The sequence below is a fragment of the Alosa pseudoharengus genome, unplaced genomic scaffold (assembly GCF_046254945.1).
Source record: "Alosa pseudoharengus isolate Yale_2024_CS ecotype anadromous, Long Island Sound unplaced genomic scaffold, YU_APseudo_1.1 YU_APseudo_1.1_scf_4, whole genome shotgun sequence".
NCBI classification, from domain to species: Eukaryota; Metazoa; Chordata; class Actinopteri; order Clupeiformes; family Clupeidae; genus Alosa; species Alosa pseudoharengus.
In genome coordinates, this window is record NW_027468774.1 from 6,946,987 (window position 1) to 6,968,042 (window position 21,056).

The window sequence follows — 21,056 nt, forward strand, 5'->3', positions numbered from 1 at the left end:
AAGTTGAAATACACAGTAAAAATGCAAGCAATATTGAAACCAAATAATTTGCTGTTGTGAATACAGTATTTTACAGCAAACAAGAAAAAAAGCAAAGAAGAATACAGTGACCACCAGATGTATATGGAGTTTTGAAAACACTGATTTTGTTTTTTTCTTCTGAAGACAAGTGTGTGTGTGTGTGTGTGTGTGTGTGTGTGTGTGTGTGTGGGAGGTGTGGGGGGGGGGGTCGTGTACAGTATGTATTCATAGGCCTATAGACCCTTTCAACTGCAGAAACAAACAATTCTACAGTAAGCGTTCCTAAGGCATTTCTGGAGGCACAGAAAAATGTATTGAGCTAATGGTACTGTAACATGGGGACAAACAAAAATAGAGTAAAAAGACAAATTTTACATAAAGTCAACTTTTTGTAGAACATTACTGTAAGCTAAAGTCCGATTACTGTAATTTTCAAAGTATCTGCATTGGTTCTGAATATTTCAACCGGAAATCCTCTAGGAGCAGATTGAAAGGGTCCATACCTATATATAGAGTATATCTATTCATAGACCTATACTAAGGCAATGATTGGATGGTGTTCAGTAAAGTAAAGAGTGTTTACACATGTGAAGAGAAAGAGTGAAGCACTGGTGATTTAGTGTGGCATTTTGATGGGTTGTGTTTGAAGAACGAAATCAAGTTACTTCCTGTTAGATTTTTGTGTGTTAGGTAGAAAATTGTGTGTGGTGTTTTGCAAAATGTGTTTTAGTCAATTGAAAACTGAGTCAAACACTGAGAATTAGTGTATGGTTTTGCAGATTTGGTGTCGGGTTATGGTGTTTGGAGGATATGTTTAGAAAATTGTGTGACAAGCAAAGATTTAGTGTGTAAGCAGTTGAAAAAAACTGTAAGGCAATGACTGGATGGTGTTCCGTAAAGTAATGAATGTTTACACATGTGAAGAGAGAGAGTGAAGCACTGGTGATTTAGTGTGGCGTTATGATGGGTTGTGTTTGAAAAATAAAATCAAGTTACTTCCTGTTCGATTTTTGTGTGTTAAGTAGAAAATTGTGTGTGGTGTTTTGCAAAATGTGTTTTAGTCAATTGAAAACTGAGTCAAATACTGAGAATTAGTGTATGGTTTTGCAGATTTGGTGTGGGGTTATGACGTTTGGAAGACATGTTTAGAAAATTGTGTGACAAGCAAAGATTTAGTGTGTAAGCATTTGAAAAAAACTGTAAGTAAGTATAAGTATATATACTCTTTGATCCCGAAAATTTAATCTCTGCATTTATCCCAATCCGTGAATTAGTGAAACACACTCAGTACACAGTGAACACACAGTGAGGTGAAGCACACACTAATGCCGGTCGCAGTGAGCTGCCTGCAACAACAGCAGTGCTCAGGGAGCAGTGAGGGGTTAGGTGCCTTGCTCAAGGGCACTTCAGCCGTGCCTACTGGTTGGGGTTTGAACCGGCAACCCTTCGGTTACAAGTCCGAAGCGCTAAACAGTAGGCCACGGCTGCCGAATCTGTCAGTTGTTTTGGATAAGCATCAGCTAGATGACTAAATGTAAATGTAAATTCTTGAATTATTCTTAATTCTGATCACACTACATGAACTTGCATACGGTATACTATTTGGTATAACAGGGGCCAAATTTTATTGTTTTTTACTATATAGTTTTAATAGGCTAAATGTTTGGGATAAAAAACGTTTTTTTGCAGTGCTTCCATACTTCCTTGAAAAAAGTATTTTGAGTATTTTCTAAATACAAAAATACAGTATTTTTGATACATTAAAAATTAGGGTAGGCCTATTATGTATTTTATTTTGAAATATATTCTGATGTATTTTTGTCCATCCCTGTCTGTTCCCAGCATTAGCACAACACTTTGCGATGGTTAGCTTGTCACCTGTGACGATATGCTAGGCCATGACCTATCTGGGTGCGTTTGGAGATGCCTGATGAAATCAGACGTTGTTGAATAGGCATAATTTATCCTGGTGCCACACACCTTGCATGTAGCTGTTCGCTTATTTCCTCTGTGCACGAAGTTATTGTAACTGAAAGTAATGATAAAAGGCACAACTCCGGGAGGACTTCTTGTCGCATGCATTTTTTTTTTACTTCTGTGAGTGCGCACATGCGTTACGTTGCACATTATGGCAAAGGGGCCATACTGCTCGTTATACGTTTTCCAAAGTATTCTGTATGTAGCAATAAAATAAAATAGAAATACATGAATACATTTAGATTAAAAAAAATAATAATTGCATGAAATACAGCTTGTTCAGGAGTCTCGAAGCTCGAGTCCGAGTCAAGTCTGAAGTCTTCTGTGTGGAGTCGCAAGTCAAGTGTGAAGTCATTGTTTTTGCGACCTCATTGTTTTAGGCCAGTGAAAAATAGTTTTCGCAAGTGCAAGGATATGTGGATTCAATTCATCATGTTTGCTATTAGATAAAATAAATGTTCAAAAAACTAAGTCAAAGAAAAGCTTTATGGGATGAGATCATAGAAGAAATATCTGGTGTCTCGCTATGTTAATTTCTAAGGAAATGCACCTAGTTTATCTTTTATTTCTTTGCATTGTTTATCTTTTATTTCTTTGCATCAGGCTACATTCACAAATACACTGCAAGATTGGCAGCCCAGTGACTTCTAGGCTATTCTTCTTCTATAGCGACTGTCCATGCGGCACACCCATAGCCTAACTTTGGTTGAAAGATTACAGAAGCTAGGTTTAGCTGTGACAATATCTTTACAGCTAATGCTATTTTACACAGTAAAATCCGAATTTGAAAGCCTGGTCACCAGTTGCCAGTTTGTATGGCTAGTTTGCTTAGACTCTGCATAATGAAAAAGCTTTCTTTCTTCTTCTTGGGTGGCATAGCTGATCTAGCCTACAAACCACAAAAAGGGCCAAACATGTACATGCTGAAGGGCAAAGGGAATATCAAAATGTTTTACTTTGGCCTTTTATGGGGTATGTATTGGCAGACAGCCCTGGTAACTTACCGTTGTCGTTAACACACGTGCTCGCTTGACTGCCAGTGCAAAGTAGCCCGTAGCGTGCGTGTCAGATAACCCTTCCCCCTACCCCTCGATCAGCCAATCAAATGACGTTTCTTCTTGTACTGTCGTGCTGGCTGTCGGATATAAGTGAAATAAGTTCGCTAAAATATTGGTGGGGACAATTTTGTCATCTTAAAATTTTGATTAGGACTAGTCCTTAGCGTCCCACCCTAAATCTACGCCTATGTTTCTGACATTGAATGCATTGAGAAAAACAACAACATTGTCTGATTTTTGGCCCTTTCACTCTGTCTGACTAACAACACGCTGGTTTAAGCAAAAGATTTGAGAGCATTCTTACTGCCACACATGTATATTAACCCGTTAATCTAACATCTAAACAATAATGTCAAAGTAAACAGACATATGTACGTTCCTAGATCAATATCTGCACTGCAACTGAGCAGGTATTGTTCTGGAAGGGGAAGTCTGAAGCTTAGGGCCCCTTTGTTTGCATGGCTGCCTCCCGGAGGACCTCTCTGAAAACTAGCCTGTCTACATTTTATCCCCTCAGTCCACTTTTGGTCGATCAGTCATTATTGTTTCATTCCCCCATAGGCTGTCTGGGACACATCTGTGCCTGAAGGGGCCCAGTCTTAGGGATCTGTGTGACTAGAGATTCCTCGCATTATTTACCTGACCCGAGATACTCAGCTGGGTCACACAATGTGTGTCGCGACAGGTTTCGTTCTACTGAAATATTCGCTCGAGGGTGAAAGGAGAGGCTGTGTGTGTGTGTGTGTGTGATGATGCCTCAACACTAATCCAGGGTAGCAATTACCCTTTAGCACTTGCTCTCCCCTTCCTCATTTTCTGCATAAAAGCACCAAGTATTTTTGCGGGGTTTCACTCAGCACTTATTCCCAGACCAGCAGGATAGCACCAGCCCAAAGAGGCTCCACAACAACAATGGCAAGTTCCTTTTCCAACCGCAGCTTCCTAGCCTCCTCAGCTGGATCTCTGAGGAGCAGGCACGCCTCCGGCATCAGGGCCGGTAGTGTGTATGGGGGTGAGAGAGAGAGAGAGAGAGAGAGAGAGAGAGAGTGTGTCTCTGTGTGTGTAAAAGATCTGGTCAGACTGGTCAAGATTTACACAGAGTCTTGCCACACCTGCCTTTATTCTTTGTGTGGGTGTGATCATGAGTGATAATCTGTGCTAAAGGTGTGTGTATAAGTATAAGTATATATACTTTTTTGATCCTGTGAGGGAAATTTGGTCTCTGCATTTAACCTAATCAGTGAATTAGTGAAGCACACAGTGAACACAGTGAGGTGAAGCACACACAAATCCCGGCCCAGTGAGCTGCCTGCTTCAACGGCGGCGCTCGGGGAGCAGTGAGGGGTTAGGTGCCTTGCTCAAGGGCACTTCAGCCGCGGGGTCGGGGCTCAAACCGGCAACCCTCCGGTTACAAGTCCAGAGTGCTAACCAGTGGGCCACGGCAGCCCACTGTGTGTGTGTGCGTGTGCGTGTGCGTGTGCGTGTGTGTGTGTTTGTGTGTGTGTGTGTATGTGTGTGTGTGTGTGTGTGTGTGTGTCTTTGTGCCCTATATGTGTCCATGCCCTGCAGCTCTTAGATAATCAAAACCAACCGCCCACAACCCCCCCCCCCCAACACACACACATACCACACCTCCACCCCACATCCCTCCTCTCCAGGGCTATAAAAGGCAGACTGAATCTTCCCCTCTCCACTTACTCCCTCCTCTCAGTAGTCAGGGCCGCTCTCTCTCACACACCCACCTGCACGCATACAGACAGGCAGACATGTCTTACTCCAGCCGTAGCTACGTCTCTTCCTCCGGGGGCTCCATGAGGGCCGGCGGGTCCATGGGTGGCTCTCGCCTCTCCATGTCCTCGGTTGGCGGCGGCGGCGGCGGTGGCGGCTACGGCCGCATCAGCGCCATGCGTGCCGGCAGCGTGTACGGGGGTGCAGGAGGGTCCGGCGTGCGCATCTCCAGCGCGTCCAGCTCCTTCTCCGCAGGCGGCTACGGGGGCGGCTTCCAGCTCTCCGACGGCGTGAGCGTCAACGAGAAGGCAACCATGCAGAACCTCAACGACCGCCTGGCCTCCTACCTGGAGAAGGTGCGCTCCCTAGAGAAGGCCAACGCCGAGCTGGAGCTGAAGATCAGAAAGTTCCTGGAGAGCAAGACATCCCCCACTGCCCGTGACTACACTGCCTTCCATGTCACCATCAGCGACCTCCAGGCCAAGGTACGTTTGCATGTCCGTGGCCGCTGTTTGGTTTCACACATTAGTGTGTCATACAGTCAACAACCTGCATGACATGTCTGTTAATGCATGCAAGTGCCCACTACAATAAATGTACTTTTAATAATAGTTTTTAGTCTTAAAGTTTAATATTAGAATGGAAATGAAATCATATGTGCTGACTAAACTAAAGAGTAGTCCATTCGTTGCTGTTATCAAGTGTACTTTATTAAAGTCAAAAGAAGATGATGTTTATCATTAGATGCATGGAATGCATTGAATATTCAAATATATTCAATATATACTTGAGCCCATGTGCTGCTCTGTGTTATTGCACAACAGGAGTAATGTCCCTGAGCATGTCAAACAACTCTAATCCTTAAACAAAGACATTTGTATTAATGATTTCTCTTTTTCGTCTGTGCAGATTCAGGATGCCACCCGTGTCAATGGAGGTATCTACCTCAGCATTGACAACGCCAAGCTCGCTGCTGATGACTTCAGAGTCAAGTAAGTATTCTATATTCCAATATTTAAAATTCCATATTCCATTCCGGATTAAGGGACAAGTTTGGTTAATTAAAGCATAATTAGAAACAGCTGCATCCCTTAAATTCCATCAGTTAATCCTAAACGTCACACAATGGCAACACACGTTGTTAGGTTTTGGCTTTTCTGTCTTTATCCTGACCAGATACGAGGACTTTTCCTGAACAATGAATGACACAAATAACAAGATTTTATCATGTCCATTCATAAATTAATGGGATGGTTTTGGTTGTGATCAGATATGAGAACGAGCTCGCCATGAGGCAATCAGTGGAGGCTGACATCGCCAACCTGAGGAGAGTCCTGGATGAGCTGACCATGGCCCGCTCCGACCTGGAGATGCAGATCGAGGGCCTGAGGGAGGAACTCATCTTCCTCAAGAAGAACCACGAGGAGGTGAGAACATGTCATAGAGACACAGTTAGAACATGTCATAGAGACACAGTTAGAACATGTCATAGAGACACAGTTAGAACATGTCATAGAAACACAGTTAGAACATGTCATAGAGACACAGTTAGAACTATGGGTCTCTACAGGCAATGGCACGCCCTCCACAGTAACATGTAACTGTTCCCTGAATATCACAGTATATTATGACTGCCTATAAGTATGTGTAACTCACTAATGCTCTTTTGTCTCGTTCTCTTCTCAGGAGCTCCTGGCCATGCGTGCACAGATGACGGGACAGGTTCACGTGGAGGTTGATGCCGCACCACAGGAGGACCTGTCCAAGGTCATGGCCGAGATCCGTGAACACTACGAGACCGTCGCCGCCAAGAACAACAGAGAGCTGGAATCGTGGTTCCAGAGCAAGGTAGACCGGATAGTACTCTGTTAGTCTGAACATCCAGTATAAGATATCAATGTATACGTTCACTATCTTTTAATTGCCTAAATGTGGTAACTGACATGCTACGCGTGCTGTGTTTAAACAGACAGAGGCTCTGAACAAGGAAGTCGCCGTCAGCACAGAGGTACTGCAGACGTCACGGTCGGAAATCAACGAAGTCAAACGCACACTGCAGGGGCTCGAAATTGAGCTTCAGTCTCAGCTCAGCATGGTAAGCAATTAGGATGATAGGCTAGCATACAACAGCTACCATGTGAAGTAACAACAAGCTTTGGATAGTGCTTTAAAATTGCTTGTATGCTCATAAACAATAATAAAAAGGCAGCATTCAACAAGTCAAAGTATTATAAACACAATCTCTAAAGTACCTAAAATAGGGTGACCAGATTTGGGTTTGTGACACTTCAGCGGGGGGGGGGGGGGTTGTGTCTGGCCTCAAAAGACTATTTTGATAACAGCAGTATAATACACAATAATTACAATAACAGCAGGGCTGTTGAGCTCTATACTCGCAAGATACATTTGGATGGCGACCCATCTTTAATGTTGCATAGCCTATCTCTAAATTTGATCCAAGGTGTTTCTGAAAATACATGAATCTTTTACAGTAGCTGAAAACAGTTGTGTTGATGGGGACTGATGTGGATATGTTGTCCATTTTCTTATATCTATTCAATCATGTCTGGTCTATTATTAGGCCTACCTCTTTTCAATCCATTATTATTAGATATTTCTTTTGTAAAGAAATAGGCCTACATCTATCCCTCATGTTATGCCAACATATTTAATTCACCTGAATATAGGCTGCAGTAGATAGAGGATTATTGACATCTGCTGTTGTCAGTGTGCAGGCTATCCCTTAAAGGCAGTTTAAAGGTTCAGCTAAATAAATAGCTCAGACAATGGCAGAAGTGCCGTTCGTCATGTTATATTTTCTACAGTCTATGGTTATGAGGTTATGTGCCATCAAAATGATTTTGGAGACGTAATGTTAAGGTCGGAAAACTCACTTTAGCTGATGAGCTCTCACCCCTCGCTGCCGTTCGATGCTTTGCTGAACATTGTGTAGCCTACCTGTAGGTCGTTGGCACCTTTATTTGCGACCGACGCGTATAAGTGCCTGCTTTGCAGGTCCGGCACTCAGCTTCATGTTGATATCGACCGAGACAAAAACATGGAAATTTGCGTTTTAATTCATCAGTGAACTTACACTAAACAAGGAAGTTTGCGCTATTGAGGTGACTGACTGACCAATTAAATGTTTGAGATTACTATCGACCAATGACGGTAGCTGGTCAGGCTCTACACCCTACAGTTTCCACTCAATGCAAAGCGAACTGTAGGGGGAGGCCGTGACTAGTATGTGAATGAAAGACATAGATACTGTATATCCATGAATGAAAGAGAGAGCAATGCAAATTCGCTGTAGGCCTAAACATGTTTGAGGCTAGAATAACAAAATCCCGGACGACTTTGAAATTTCGCCCGGACACATTTTTAGGTTTCAAAAAGAGGACATGTCCGGGCAAAAGAGGACGTCTGGTCACCCTAACCTAAAATCACTAATCAGCTAAGCTGAGCTAACCTCTGATCACTCTTGTCTTTTGCTCTCCCCAGAAAGCGTCTCTGGAAGGGACTCTGGCAGACACACAGGCGCGCTACTCGTCCATGCTCTCGGGCTACCAGATGCAGGTGAGCAGCCTGGAGGAACAGCTCACACAGCTGCGTGCTGACCTCGAGCGCCAGGGCTACGAATACAAGATGCTCCTGGACATCAAGACCAGACTGGAGATGGAGATCGCCGAGTACAGAAGACTTCTGGACGGAGAAGCTGTCAGGTGAGGGGAAAAGACCGCGAGCAAGGGAAATTAGCAAGATTGTCCATTTAATCTATAGTTCATGGGTCAGTTGTACAAACTGTGAAACCCTTTGACAAAAAGCCCTCTTATTACTGATAGAATAACACTTACACTACCGAAAAGAGGTGTTGTTTCTGCAGAGTGACTTGAGATAATGTTCACTGTTAATGTTGCTTTAAATACATCAAAAGTTAATTTGAATTGAACTGCTCCAATAATGAATCCTCCGGTCAGGCGCGCCTGCAGGTGTACGTCCGTACGCACAGTGCGTACCATCACTCAATAACGAGAGAAAATTTACCTTGTGTGTGTGTATATTCACACCATATTGGCCTACCATACCTTTCCAACTATGCACAGTATCCCATTAGTTGAATGCCATCAGGCTATTTACAATTTTCTATTAAGTAAAGTTAGTGAACACTTCAAAATTAACGCGCACACATGTTTGAGCAGGAGAGAATACTCACGCAGGCACGCATAGGCTACTTGTTTTCTTTTACTCGGCTTTCTATATGGTTATCAGCACACAATGTTGAGCTAATTCACTAACTCAATACTCATCATGGATATCACACGTTTAAACAACGAAAACAGAAAGAATGGAGGCAGCAAAGCTAGAGGAGCTATTCAAGATGGGCAAGAACAAGGTTGGCTAAGCAATTGGTGTGCTTGTCAGAACGACTGCATTACAGCTGTTTAAAGCCAGACGTTACAGTAGGCTACGCTATAACACAACTAAAGGTAGCTTTGGCCTGTATAGGGATGAATAAAGTTGCCCAAATAGCGTACCATAGCATTAATTCCTGCAGGCGCCCCTGCCTCCGGTAATTCTAACGCCCAGTTGATTCTTGAAACTAAACCATAATTTGTTTATCTGCCCTTTAGCACTACCTCCAGCTCGTCCTCATCGACCACAACACGCAAGGTGGTGACCATCATGGAGGAGGTTGTGGACGGCAAGGTGGTCAGCTCGTCCAGCTCCTCCCAGTCCATGTCTGCGACTCACTGAGAGGCATTAACACACTGCAACAGCAGAGCACTGGAAATAAGCCCAACAAAGTAGAGCCTCTCAAAGCACAACACCTGAGAGAAAAGAGAAAAAACAATAAAAAGTGCCCTGTGGTGTTCAGTATTAAAATGTTGTTTGGTGGTTTTTTATTCCTAATCAGTTGGGTAACGAACTGGTTGAATATTTTGCGGCAGAAACGAGCATAATGTAACAAGGAAAGAACTAAATAGACAGAAAGACAGAGACAGAAATTTAACAATACAAACCCTGATGGCAAAAGCTCATCTGTTCATGTTGAAACTAATGAGCTTGACCATTATCATTTAAGAAAGACATGTTTTAATGATTTTGCAACACATTGAATTATTAATACCTTATAAGTTACCCATACAGTCATTAAACATTTACATTACATTTACATTTATTCATTTGGCAGATGAGTTTATCCAAGCAATTTACAACAGTTGAGCAACATAGCTATAGCTACAGCAATAGAATAACATTTAAGCTACAGTGCAGAGGAGATTATATCTAGGACTTACCACTGTGTCTGTCAATACATTTAAGCAACAATAACGTTTAAGCTACAGAGCTACAGCTACAGCAGTAGAATAAAATTGAAGCTAGAGTGCAGAGGAGATTATACCTAGGATTTAGCACTGTATCTGTCAACATTTAAGATACAGAGCTACAGCTACAACAATAGCATAACATTTAAGCTAACATTAAACACAAGATGTAATACAGTCCTGGAGCTGCTGTAACTACTGATTTCTGACATTGAATGCATTGAGAAAAATAACAACATCGTCTGATTTTTGGCCCTTTCACTCTGTCTGACTAACAACACGCTGGTTTAAGCAAAGGATATGAGAGCATCCTTACTGCCACACATGTATATTAACCCGTTAAGCTAACATCTAAACAATAATGTCAAAGTAAACAGACATATGTACGTTCCTAGATCAATATCTGCACTGCAACTGAGCAGGTACTGTTCTGGAAGGGGAAGTCTGAAGCTTAGGGCCCCTTTGTTTGCATGGCTGCCTCCCGGAGGACCTCTCTGAAAACTAGCCTGTCTACATTTTATCCCCTCAGTCCACTTTTGGTCGATCAGTCATTATTGTTTCATTCCCCCATAGGCTGTCTGGGACACATCTGTGCCTGAAGGGGCCCAGTCTTAGGGATCTGTGTGACTAGAGATTCCTCGCATTATTTACCTGACCCGAGATACTCAGCTGGGTCACACAATGTGTGTCGCGACAGGTTTTGTTCTACTGAAATATTTGCTCGAGGGTGAAAGGAGAGGCTGTGTGTGTGTGTGTGTGTGATGATGCCTCAACACTAACCCAGGATAGCAATTACCCTTTAGCACTTGCTCTCTCCTCCTCTGCATAAAAGCACCAAGTATTTTTGCGGGGTCTCAGCACTTATTCCCAGACCAGCAGGATAGCACCAGCCCAAAGAGGCTCCACAACAACAATGGCAAGTTCCTTTTCCAGCCGCAGCTTCCTAGCCTCCTCAGCTGGATCTCTGAGGAGCAGGCACGCCTCCGGCATCAGGGCCGGTAGTGTGTATGGGGGTGCCGGTGGGACCGGGGTACGCATCTCTACTGCCTCAACGGAGCTTTCAGCCGGCCGTGGCTTCAGTCTGTCGGACGCTCTTGACGTGACCGCTGACGAGAAGGGCACCATGCAGAACCTTAACGACCGCCTGGCCTCCTACCTGGACAAGGTGCGCACCCTGGAGAAGGCCAACACTAAGCTGGAGGAGAAGATCAAGCATTTTCTGGACAACAAGGCCTTGCCCATCACACACGATTACAAAGCTCAGTTTGCCCAAATCAGTGACCTGAAGGCCAAGGTGAGCCCAAGAGTATGCACACTCGCAAACACACACACACACACACACACACACACTCGCAAACACACACACACACACACACTTACACACACACACAGACATACAACACCTGCTTTATTCAAAGACATGTATAAACTAAATATATGAATGAAAATGTGAGACGATCAAAGACAAAATGCTGAAATAATGCCATTGTCATACCGGAAAATATAGCCTACCATAAATTACAGGTAGAGGTACAGTCTGGGGGAGGTTTTTGCAATGGTTAGCTTTCTGCATGGTTTGCTTTTAGCTTGATTAAACACACTCAAGTTAAGCAAGTAGATTGGAAGATTTGAACAGAGCCTAGATGGAAAAAGTCAGAACTTACTGTATATGCAAAAAACATAAAAAGAATTAATTACTTTCAGGACATAGTCCCCTGTTCCCACCAACCGTATCGAATAGTTCCTTCAGTGTGCACCCACATTGTGTTATATTTTTCCTTTGCCAATATCCATCTTGGTTATTCAACTGCTCGACCACAGATTCATTCAGGGCAGGCATTATGTTTTGTCTAAAGTTCCCTTCTATTGCACCTCCCTCTTTTGATCTTCTTGAGCTTTTTGGGATAGCACTTCTTTATTTCCCGGCTTCTCCTATGAGATTCGCCACATCAATAGGTGTTGTTCTACAATGCTTTTAACCTGGCCCTTGAAATCATATCCAAGTAATCCCAGTTGTGCTCTTATTCAGTACAATGTGAGAGGTGGCGTCAGATTACATCCACCCCCCCAAGGATGATGTAATGCACAGCACATTGTCAGCAGAGTAGGCCAACAAGAACAAAAGAGCCTTAAAAAATGTGAAATAAGTGATTAATGTAATCTGGTTGAGACTATGTTGTAAGTGCTCTCCATCTCTGGGTTCAGATTCGTGATGCCACCCATGTCAATGGAACAATCCTCCTCAGCATTGATAATGCCAAACTTGCCCTGGATGATTTCAAAATCAAGTAAGGATAAATTAAGTTGAATAAAGTATTGCATACTTGAATGTAGTTCATTTGTAGACTGTTTGACTCAATATGACTCAAGTTGATTGTTAAATCAATCGGACCACTTACAAATGGTTGGAAAAGGTAAATAGGTGAATGGAATGTAAGGCATGACTAACAATATAATGAGCAACTATGTGAAAATGTCAGGAGCTGATAAGTGACACACATAAATAGTGGTGCATAAATCTGCTGCCATTCTCGCACTCAGATTCCCTTCTGTGATCTCACAGGTATGAGAATGAAGTGATCCTGAGGCAGTCTGTGGAAGCAGACATCACTGGACTGAGGAAGCTGATGGACACCCTAACGTTGACCCGAGCTGACCTGGAAATGGAGATCGAGACACTCCAGGATGAGCTGATCACAGTTAAGAGGAATCATGAGGAGGTAGGGTCCAAAATGGCTGCCTGGGGTTCAGTGGCGTAACAAACCATTGGTGGGCCCAGGTGCGAGAGCGCTACGCGGGCCCCATACCCAAGAACTTTGGCCCAGGATGAATTAGCTCTGATACATGTAATACACATTAAGGGTGACTTCAATTGTTTATGCAAAGGGCCTGAGGCACCGAAGTAGTTTAGTAGTTACAGATTACAATTTCAAATAAAAAACACACGACTACATATCCATTACATGTGAAAACATTAAAAAATAATTTTATTAACAGCCTGCAGGCCAGGGTAATCTAATATTACTGCATTAACATCAACTCGCATGGAATTATGGGAACACTCAATGCGCCTCTTCAACCCTCTGCTGAAACTGCAAGCGTAGATTGCTTGCTTATATACTCGCACTGCGCAGAAACAAAACTTAATGTAGCCTAACTTATTTAACCGTCCAGAAACCAAATAAAATCATTCATATGCATACAATCCCCAATATGCGTGAATTAGGCCATTAGAAAAAGGCCATCTTACGAGCCTTTCGTTGTGCAAAATCGTCAACGATGTTCCCAATATTTAATGCTCTGGCTCTCGTATTTTCAATGGACAGGATAGCTAACCCACGGAGCCTCTCCTGCCCCATGCTGCTGTTTGGAAAAAGATCGCTTAGCTGTTGCCACAGTCACAGGCAATGTCAGAAACAACATGAGTACACACTTCCCCGAATGTGGATGTTACACTGTCATAATCTACCACCAGCATTTTGGCAAGTTGAAAAATAGATGACTTCTTTGAAATCTCTGCTTTAAAGCAAGACCTGAATGAGAGGAGTTGTGTTGGGAATGTCGGTGCAATGTCCCTGCTATAATGGTCTGACAAACGTCTTGCCTTTTCAAGCAGTTCATCATCACTTGCGAGTTGAAGGGTCATAGGACGTAAAGACTTAAACACATGACAAGTTTCCCGCATACTTGCAAATCTTTGGGAGAGCTGACTGATTATGATGTCCAGAGTTGCATTAAATACCTGCACTTTGAAGTATCTCTCTGCATCGGTTAAGCGCTCATCTTCCGATTGATCGTCAAAGTGACGCTTCACTCTCCGTGCTCTAACATTCTAAAGTTCTAAAAAAAAAAAAATAGGAGGAGGCAGGGCGGGGGTAGCAACGGGCCCCGGGAGGTCACGGGCCCTGGTGCGACTGCACTTGCTGCACCTACTATAGTTACGCCACTGCTGGGGTTAACCAGAGACTTTCTAATGAGACACCATAGACAGTAAAAGATATGGACAGAGTCATCACGTAGACGTCAGTCGAGACGGGTGAAGCAAATTTCATCCGTTTCCTATTGGTCGACGAGGCTTTCTGCGCAGGCTCAGGGGACGTAGATGTAACATAGGCACGTACTGTTGTCTGACTCGTGTAACTCTTGTGATTGCTGCACCGAGAGATTGGGTTAATGTAGCCCCTTACTTCGTTACCACCACGTCTACATTTACTTTTCTTAAATGTCCTAGTTGTTCATAGATAAATGTGATTTCATATAAACAGCACTCACCACATTCATAGCCTACTGTCAATCCATTTGCTGAAATGTTGTGGTCCGATGCTTTCAATCTTATCCAGAGAATACAGTTATTTTGCTCCTGTGCAACGTTTTCACCCGCTCTGGTCGCATGCTCATTACGTAAATTACATTACGTTAGCATTGATTTCGGAAAATTACTCAGCCGGTATGTCAGTTACGAGGTTATGACGCCAATCACACAATGTTGTATTACTCCAAAAATAGAAAAAGTTCATATAAAGGCTTAAAACGCTTCAGCTGTAATGTTATTTGATGTCAAAGTGGCGCCAAATTGAATGGGGTTCAATGGAATGGCTAGGTGGAACTGGTCTACTATTTAGCCTCAGATCTGCCATAGTGTCTACGCTCTCCGAACATTCGCCTGCCCCCTTGGGAGACACAGCACTCAAAAAATCCTCCATAGAAATTCATGGGGTTAGTTTGTAACGCAGTTGTCTACAAATATTCCACCTCTTCAGCGGCAAAATGTTGACATTGTGAATACATTGAGCCAATCATGTGGTGTGTTGTGAAGACATCGTGCCAATCACGTGCCAATCATGTGATCTCGCCGCTGGAGCAAGATTGGTGTCGTGAAGCCTTGCGCACACGCATTTCTGCCAAAATAGATGCCCGATAAGTGACCAAAAAGCGTTGCAATATGGCCGCAGAGTAGAAGGACTTGCCTAGAAGGACTTTGGGTTAACCAAGTGGAACGCAGTTGTAAATCATTACATGTGTTCAAGTTGTAGATCTTTATACATACTAAAGAGAAGACTGCAGCATCAACCACATGAGTGGAGACACAAACAGCAGCACTTGGCCTCTTATCTGAATTAGACCTCTCACATTCACATAATATGATCTGAATACCCGGCCGGGCTGGCCCCTGATCAGTATCATATAATGTGAATACCTGGTCCATGATCAATATCATATGATATGAATACCTGGTCCATGATCAATATCATATGATGTGAATACCTGGTCCATGATCAATATCATATGATGTGAATACCTGGCCCCTCATCAATATTATATGATGTGAACACCTGGTTCTTTTAAACATCATGTGATGTGAATGCCGATACCTGTTTCTGTATCTTTATCTTTTGTCAGTTTTTCCTCTATATATTTCTTACAGCATAATTTGTTTTCGAAGTCAGTACACTGGCATGAAATGTATGTATATTAATGTGAATGATGTTGAGGTTGTACTTTTCTCCCCCCAGGACGTTATAGACATCCGTGCCCAGATGAGTGGCCAGGTCCATGTGGAGGTCGACGCAACACCACAGGAGGACCTGTCCAAAACCATGGCCGAAATCCGTAGACATTACGAGACCGTCGCCTCCAAGAACAAGAAAGAGCTTGAGTCCTGGTATCAGAGCAAGGTAAGATGTTGACAAGGAAAACCTCTTAAAGGTTATATCATGATGGGATGTGTGTTTGCAGGTGGTGGTTGTGTTGTTTTTAACAGGCACTGAAAACAGTTTAAAAATGAATAGCAGGTAGCACAAAAGCACATTTGGTATCAAGGCTATCTGTTAAAAAGTGAGATGTGAAAGTAGGCAATTAGCCTATATAATATTAAATCTTCAAAAATGTCTGATAGCCTAACTTCAGGCACAGAAAATGTATTGCTTTAATGCCTGTAATAGCCTAACCTATGTGTGGTGCTACGAACTGCATGACACTAGGCTTAGATATTTTCTTAGTGTCTCTGGTATTCTATTTCACAGTGTTTCAGTAATTAAGCCTATTGTACATACAGTACTTGGAAAAGGCGGTTAATAGTGTTTGATATGAAAATCCATTTGATCAACTCCTAGGCCTAGCTTATTATACAGGGGAGACACTGATTCCTAAAGTCTGACTAAGGATCTGGGGATCACTGTGTGGCAGGTGACTTTCCAAGCCTATGGACTTTTAATAATATTCAAAGAAAGATTAATTGGAACGATAAATACCATTATTAAACGATTACCTAAAATTGAAAATAGCATCAGAGTGAAAGAGACACTGTGGAGGGCCTATAGACAACAATATATGTCTATACAGTAGGTTCTCCATAATATGTTCATGACAACAATGAAGGACCCAGAGCCATATAAAGGTACCTTTATATGGCTCTGGAAGGACCCTTTCAAGAGAGTTCCATTATCAGCATCATAGTTGGCCCCACAAGGCTTCCGTTTTAACATTCCATGTTATCTTAATGCAGAGGAAGTAGATTGGGAACCAAATAGAACGTTCAAGCATTGTTTTTGTTTTTATTGTTGAAAGGGTCTATAGGCAAGGTTTTCAGTAGTTGTTTAGCAGAGTTGTTGTATTGGGAGAGAACATATTGAAGGTAACTTTACTTCCTCCTTTTTACACACTTTAAATTCCTGAACATCTTTCTGCTTCCAGGCTGAATCACTTAACAAGGAAGTTGCCGTCAAAACAGAAACCCTCCAGATAACAAAGTCAGAGATTACAGAGGTTCGACGTACGTTTCAGAGCCTTGAAATTGAACTTCAGGCACAGATGAGCATGGTAAGTCCACAGCCTAGTCTCACACATAACTTACAGGCTCGTCTCATACATCACACATCAGACATCAGTGTTATTTTAGCCCAAAGTCTGCAGTCTGTCTCTACCCATCCATCAAACAATGTCCGTCTGTCTGTCCTTCTGTCTATCTATTTTTCTTTGTATCTATCTATCTATCTATCTATCTATCTATCTATCTATTCATCCATCCATTCTTTCCTCTTATCTTTCCTTGCCCCCAGAAACTCAGTATGGAGAATACACTGCTGGATGTGCAGTCCCGCTACACCTCCATGCTGGGGGGGTTCCAGGGGAAGGTGCTGGGGCTGGAGGACCAGCTGTCCCAGCTCAGGGCGGACCTGGAGCGCCAGAGGAGCGACTACCAGCGGCTGCTGGACACCAAGACCAGGCTAGAGATGGAGATTGCAGAGTACAGGAGGCTTCTTGAAGGAGATTTCATGTAAGGATGATGCAACACGATCACCACCACCACCATCAGTCAATGATATAAACACCACCAACATGCATAAACAATGAGTTTGTATCTATCTATCTATCTATCTATCTATATATATATATATATATATATCTATATATCCATCCACCCATGCATCCATCTATCTATCTATCTATCTATCTATCTATCTATCTATCTACCCATTTACATACTTGTTTACTTATTCATGAAATAGGCTAATGTAAGGGCCTTACAGATATCAAATGCAGGGTCCAGTTTCCCTGTCCCTGTTCCCAGTCAAGCTGACAAATCCACAAATTAGTTGTTTGATGTTCTAGTTACAAAGCTCTATGATTGTGACTGGTATGGTTATGGCCTTTAAGTAGCATGGGTGCTTTCCATCTGAGTCAGATCATGTTGCTTCAGCCCCATCCAAATCAGCAAGTCTGAGTTGCTGTCTGAGTAACTGTTGTTTGCGTGACAGAAGTCTTTGGACCAGGGGTGTAGTGGTAAAATAAGAGGTAAGTAAAGTATGAATTTCGTGATCACGGTAAGGTGGGCTGCCCCATCGGATTTTTAAAAAGGCATTCAGAACATATTTGATGACGGTAGGGCTTATTGTCTTCTCCTGCTTTGGACTAATCAACAGCCTGGCCATTGTGATTGTAACTGGCAATAAAACATAGCCATGAATTCCAGTAAAATGTTTCTGCATGTCTAAACCTTTGTGTGCAGCACTGGGTAAAAACAGTGTCACTAGAACAGCAGAAATCCCACAAGGGAAATCCTGAAATACCATTGGTCAAAATATTTTATTTTGTATTCTGAAAGACACACAGGAAAACAGATCCACTAAAAGGCACCTTCTATGAGACTGGGCCCAGTGCCTTTTCTCCCACCCAGTAGCAGTGTGGTAATTGGGAGGATCGGGAGAATTTCTGGTCGTAATGTTTTCAGGCCAGGCTGATCACTGTGATCTTAAAAGGGGCATAATGTTGCTGTTTATATACGTTTTTAACAACGCGGTAACATCTGGTGACCCGACATGCATGGAGATGCATAGTGTATGATGAGATGGGCACAGACACAGTTTTAGATAAGCGACCGCGACATGTCTTAAGTAGCCCCGGATCTCCGGGGTCAGGCCTAGTTGGGTCACCCTCCCGGCAACCGCCCTGCCATCCTCCGCCTTTTCCCCTGTCCACATGCAAACAAACACTGAAACAGAGTTTTCAAAAATCACCACTTTGGCCAGATTTTTTATTTTTTTTAAATAACACTTTTCAGTGATGAAAACAGAGTTTAAAAAGAGGACAAAAGGGATAAAATAAATTCATTTAAAAGACATTAAAAATACCTGACTACTTCGTGGACATTAGCGCCTTAGTGACCCACTCGGTCCATGCACCCTCCAATACACTTCAGATTTCAACATCCCGTCATGACAAACAAAACTGACATCACATGACAAATGGGGTGATGCAGCTATTCTTTTGAACACATTCCATCCTTTCTAAACCCGTCCTCCTTTTGAAACGTCTTTAACACATTCCATCCTCTCTAAACCCGTCCTCCTTTTGAAACGTCTTTTCCTTTTCACAGTTCTACGTCTGCCTCTACGTCTGCCTCTTCAAGCGCTGCACGTAAGGTTGTTATTGTTACAGAAGAAATAGTTGATGGAAAGGTGGTCAGTTCGTCCTCCTCAACAACCCATGAAGAGAAGTGAGCCCCAATCGACAAACCTGAACTGGATGAAGAGTGTAATGAAAGTGGGGGCAAAACAATAGTGCCTTCTAGTGGGGCATTTATGAAATGTCACATGATAAAGTTCTAAAGTTGCAAATTGATTGGAACTGTAGCTGTATTTCTGAGATTCTGTTCACTGTTTTGTACCTAATAAATTGTGACCTGTAGATATACATTTGCAAACACAACCAAATTATCTTATTATGTAAGACTTGACTACGGATGTAAAAAGTCCTGTTTTTTTAGGAAGAACAGAGACTTCAGAACACAGATTTCAGAAAAGCAACCACATTGCTTCTACAGCCCTCTGTTCCTGCCAGTATCAAATGATAATAAAATGAAAACATTTAACTAACTTGATTTGTTCTACTGTACTCACTATACATCACCAATGTATTGACACAGAAAACACTGAACTTTAGAGACGGAGTGACGTAGCCACCCAGTGGTAGTCAGCAGTAACTGTATCTAACACCTTATAATCATCATCAACTTTTATTGCCAGACTCAAGGTCCATTCAGAAGACACAGACATGACATACAACATACATTAAAAAAAATAAAGATAAACATATACAGAACATAATAGAAAAAAGTAAAAAAGAAACGACAACAGTGCATTTCTATAAAAGGCACTTAAACCAGTGTTTCCATAGTGATGATTGGTGTTGTATGGCACTAAACGTAGGATTTGCCAGCAGCATAACAATGCTGTTCGGGGAAACGTTCAGGCGACAAATTAATTTTTAGATCAGACTCCTCAAAAAAGCCTGGAAGGTGCTGACCCCTGCATTACAAAACAGGTCACTTGCACCTGCTGACCAGTAGGCCATGGCTGCACTTGCACCTGCTAACCAGTAGGCCATGGCTGCAGTTGCTCCTGCTAACCAGTAGGCCATGGCTGCACTTGCACCTGCTAACCAGTAGGCCATGGCTGCACTTGCACCTGCTAACCAGTAGGCCATGGCTGCACTTGCTCCTGCTAACCAGTAGGCCATGGCTGCACTTGCACTAGATTAGAGCACCTGGGTTGGCTGGCTTGAGCAGTATCCTCATACAGTCATCTCCTTGTAAAGTATGACCTTTTATAAAGTATCTCCTTGAGTAGGTAAGTCTCATTCAGTAGGTGCAGAAAGCCAGCACTGCTGGGAGAGAGAATGACCAGATCATCAGCATACATGAAATGTTACCGAGTTACCAATGTTACCAAGTTTTCAGTCTATCCTGTCAGTTGGTTGGATAACTGTCATCCATGTACAAGTTGAAGAGTGCTGGTGATAGTATCCCCCCCTGACGTAGGCTACCCCATTACTTACACCAGAGACTGTAGCCTATTGCCCATTTAACCTGTGTAACGGATGCCAGCTAGCTTAGCTGTGCTTGTGGAACGTTGGTAAACCTCAGTCCCCGACGCCTCAAGAGTGCAGCTGGCATATGAGCCAGTAGCCTGGGCTATTTGCTCAATTGTTAGCGCGCTCGCTTCCCGATCCGAGGTGCTGCTGTTTGCGGGTTCGAGTCCGGTCGTGTGCAGGGCTGAATCGCGCAGGTTCAACACAACGCAGGTAACACCTGCACACTCTGGTTGGCATACCAATACGCCAGGATTCTTAGAATGCTGTCAGCAGGGCTGCCAACTTTTCAAAAAACCTTGGAGTGAGATTTGGTGGGGCCAACCAAAATTTTGCTGCGGAAATTTTTGTTTGGCTCATTCAGCATTATACCGTACAGTAAAAAAAACGTACATCAGTGGTTCTCAGGTGTAGGGACCAGGCATGGACGGATTATGGACTTTCGGGCCCCTGGGCCCACATGTATTAAGGGCTCCCCACTAATTGTCGCATATGTGGATGGGGGGTTTGGGGGTCCTCCCCCAGAATTTTTTTCATTTGTTTGATGTGATTTCCTGTATTCTGGTGCATTTTGGTAGCT

At 43.0% G+C, this 21,056-nt stretch overlaps 2 protein-coding genes across 2 annotated transcripts; both read left to right on the plus strand.

Moving 5' to 3' along the window:
* Positions 1–4,775: 4,775 nt before the first annotated feature.
* LOC143103296 (keratin, type I cytoskeletal 13-like) lies at positions 4,776–9,668 on the plus strand. The gene is made up of 7 exons (XM_076267111.1): positions 4,776–5,269; positions 5,694–5,776; positions 6,055–6,211; positions 6,471–6,632; positions 6,754–6,879; positions 8,286–8,506; positions 9,416–9,668. The coding sequence occupies exons 1-7, from the start codon at positions 4,823–4,825 to the stop codon at positions 9,537–9,539; spliced, it is 1,320 nt and encodes a 439-aa protein (XP_076123226.1). The 5' UTR covers positions 4,776–4,822; the 3' UTR covers positions 9,540–9,668.
* Positions 9,669–11,006: 1,338 nt separating this feature from the next.
* Positions 11,007–19,355, plus strand: LOC143102796 (keratin, type I cytoskeletal 50 kDa-like). The gene is made up of 7 exons (XM_076266602.1): positions 11,007–11,402; positions 12,314–12,396; positions 12,672–12,828; positions 15,622–15,783; positions 16,802–16,927; positions 17,167–17,384; positions 18,984–19,355. The coding sequence occupies exons 1-7, from the start codon at positions 11,022–11,024 to the stop codon at positions 19,105–19,107; spliced, it is 1,251 nt and encodes a 416-aa protein (XP_076122717.1). The 5' UTR covers positions 11,007–11,021; the 3' UTR covers positions 19,108–19,355.
* The last annotated feature ends 1,701 nt before the right edge of the window (positions 19,356–21,056 follow it).

Coding starts and splice junctions, on each gene's coding strand:
- LOC143103296 (XM_076267111.1), top strand. CDS start 4,823: ATGTCTTACTCCAGCCGTAGCTACGTCTCTTCCTCCGGGGGCTCCATG. Junction 6,633..6,753: donor AATCGTGGTTCCAGAGCAAG/GTAGACCGGATA, acceptor GTGTTTAAACAG/ACAGAGGCTCTGAACAAGGA. Junction 6,880..8,285: donor TTCAGTCTCAGCTCAGCATG/GTAAGCAATTAG, acceptor TGCTCTCCCCAG/AAAGCGTCTCTGGAAGGGAC.
- LOC143102796 (XM_076266602.1), top strand. CDS start 11,022: ATGGCAAGTTCCTTTTCCAGCCGCAGCTTCCTAGCCTCCTCAGCTGGA. Junction 11,403..12,313: donor TCAGTGACCTGAAGGCCAAG/GTGAGCCCAAGA, acceptor CTCTGGGTTCAG/ATTCGTGATGCCACCCATGT. Junction 12,829..15,621: donor TTAAGAGGAATCATGAGGAG/GTAGGGTCCAAA, acceptor TTCTCCCCCCAG/GACGTTATAGACATCCGTGC.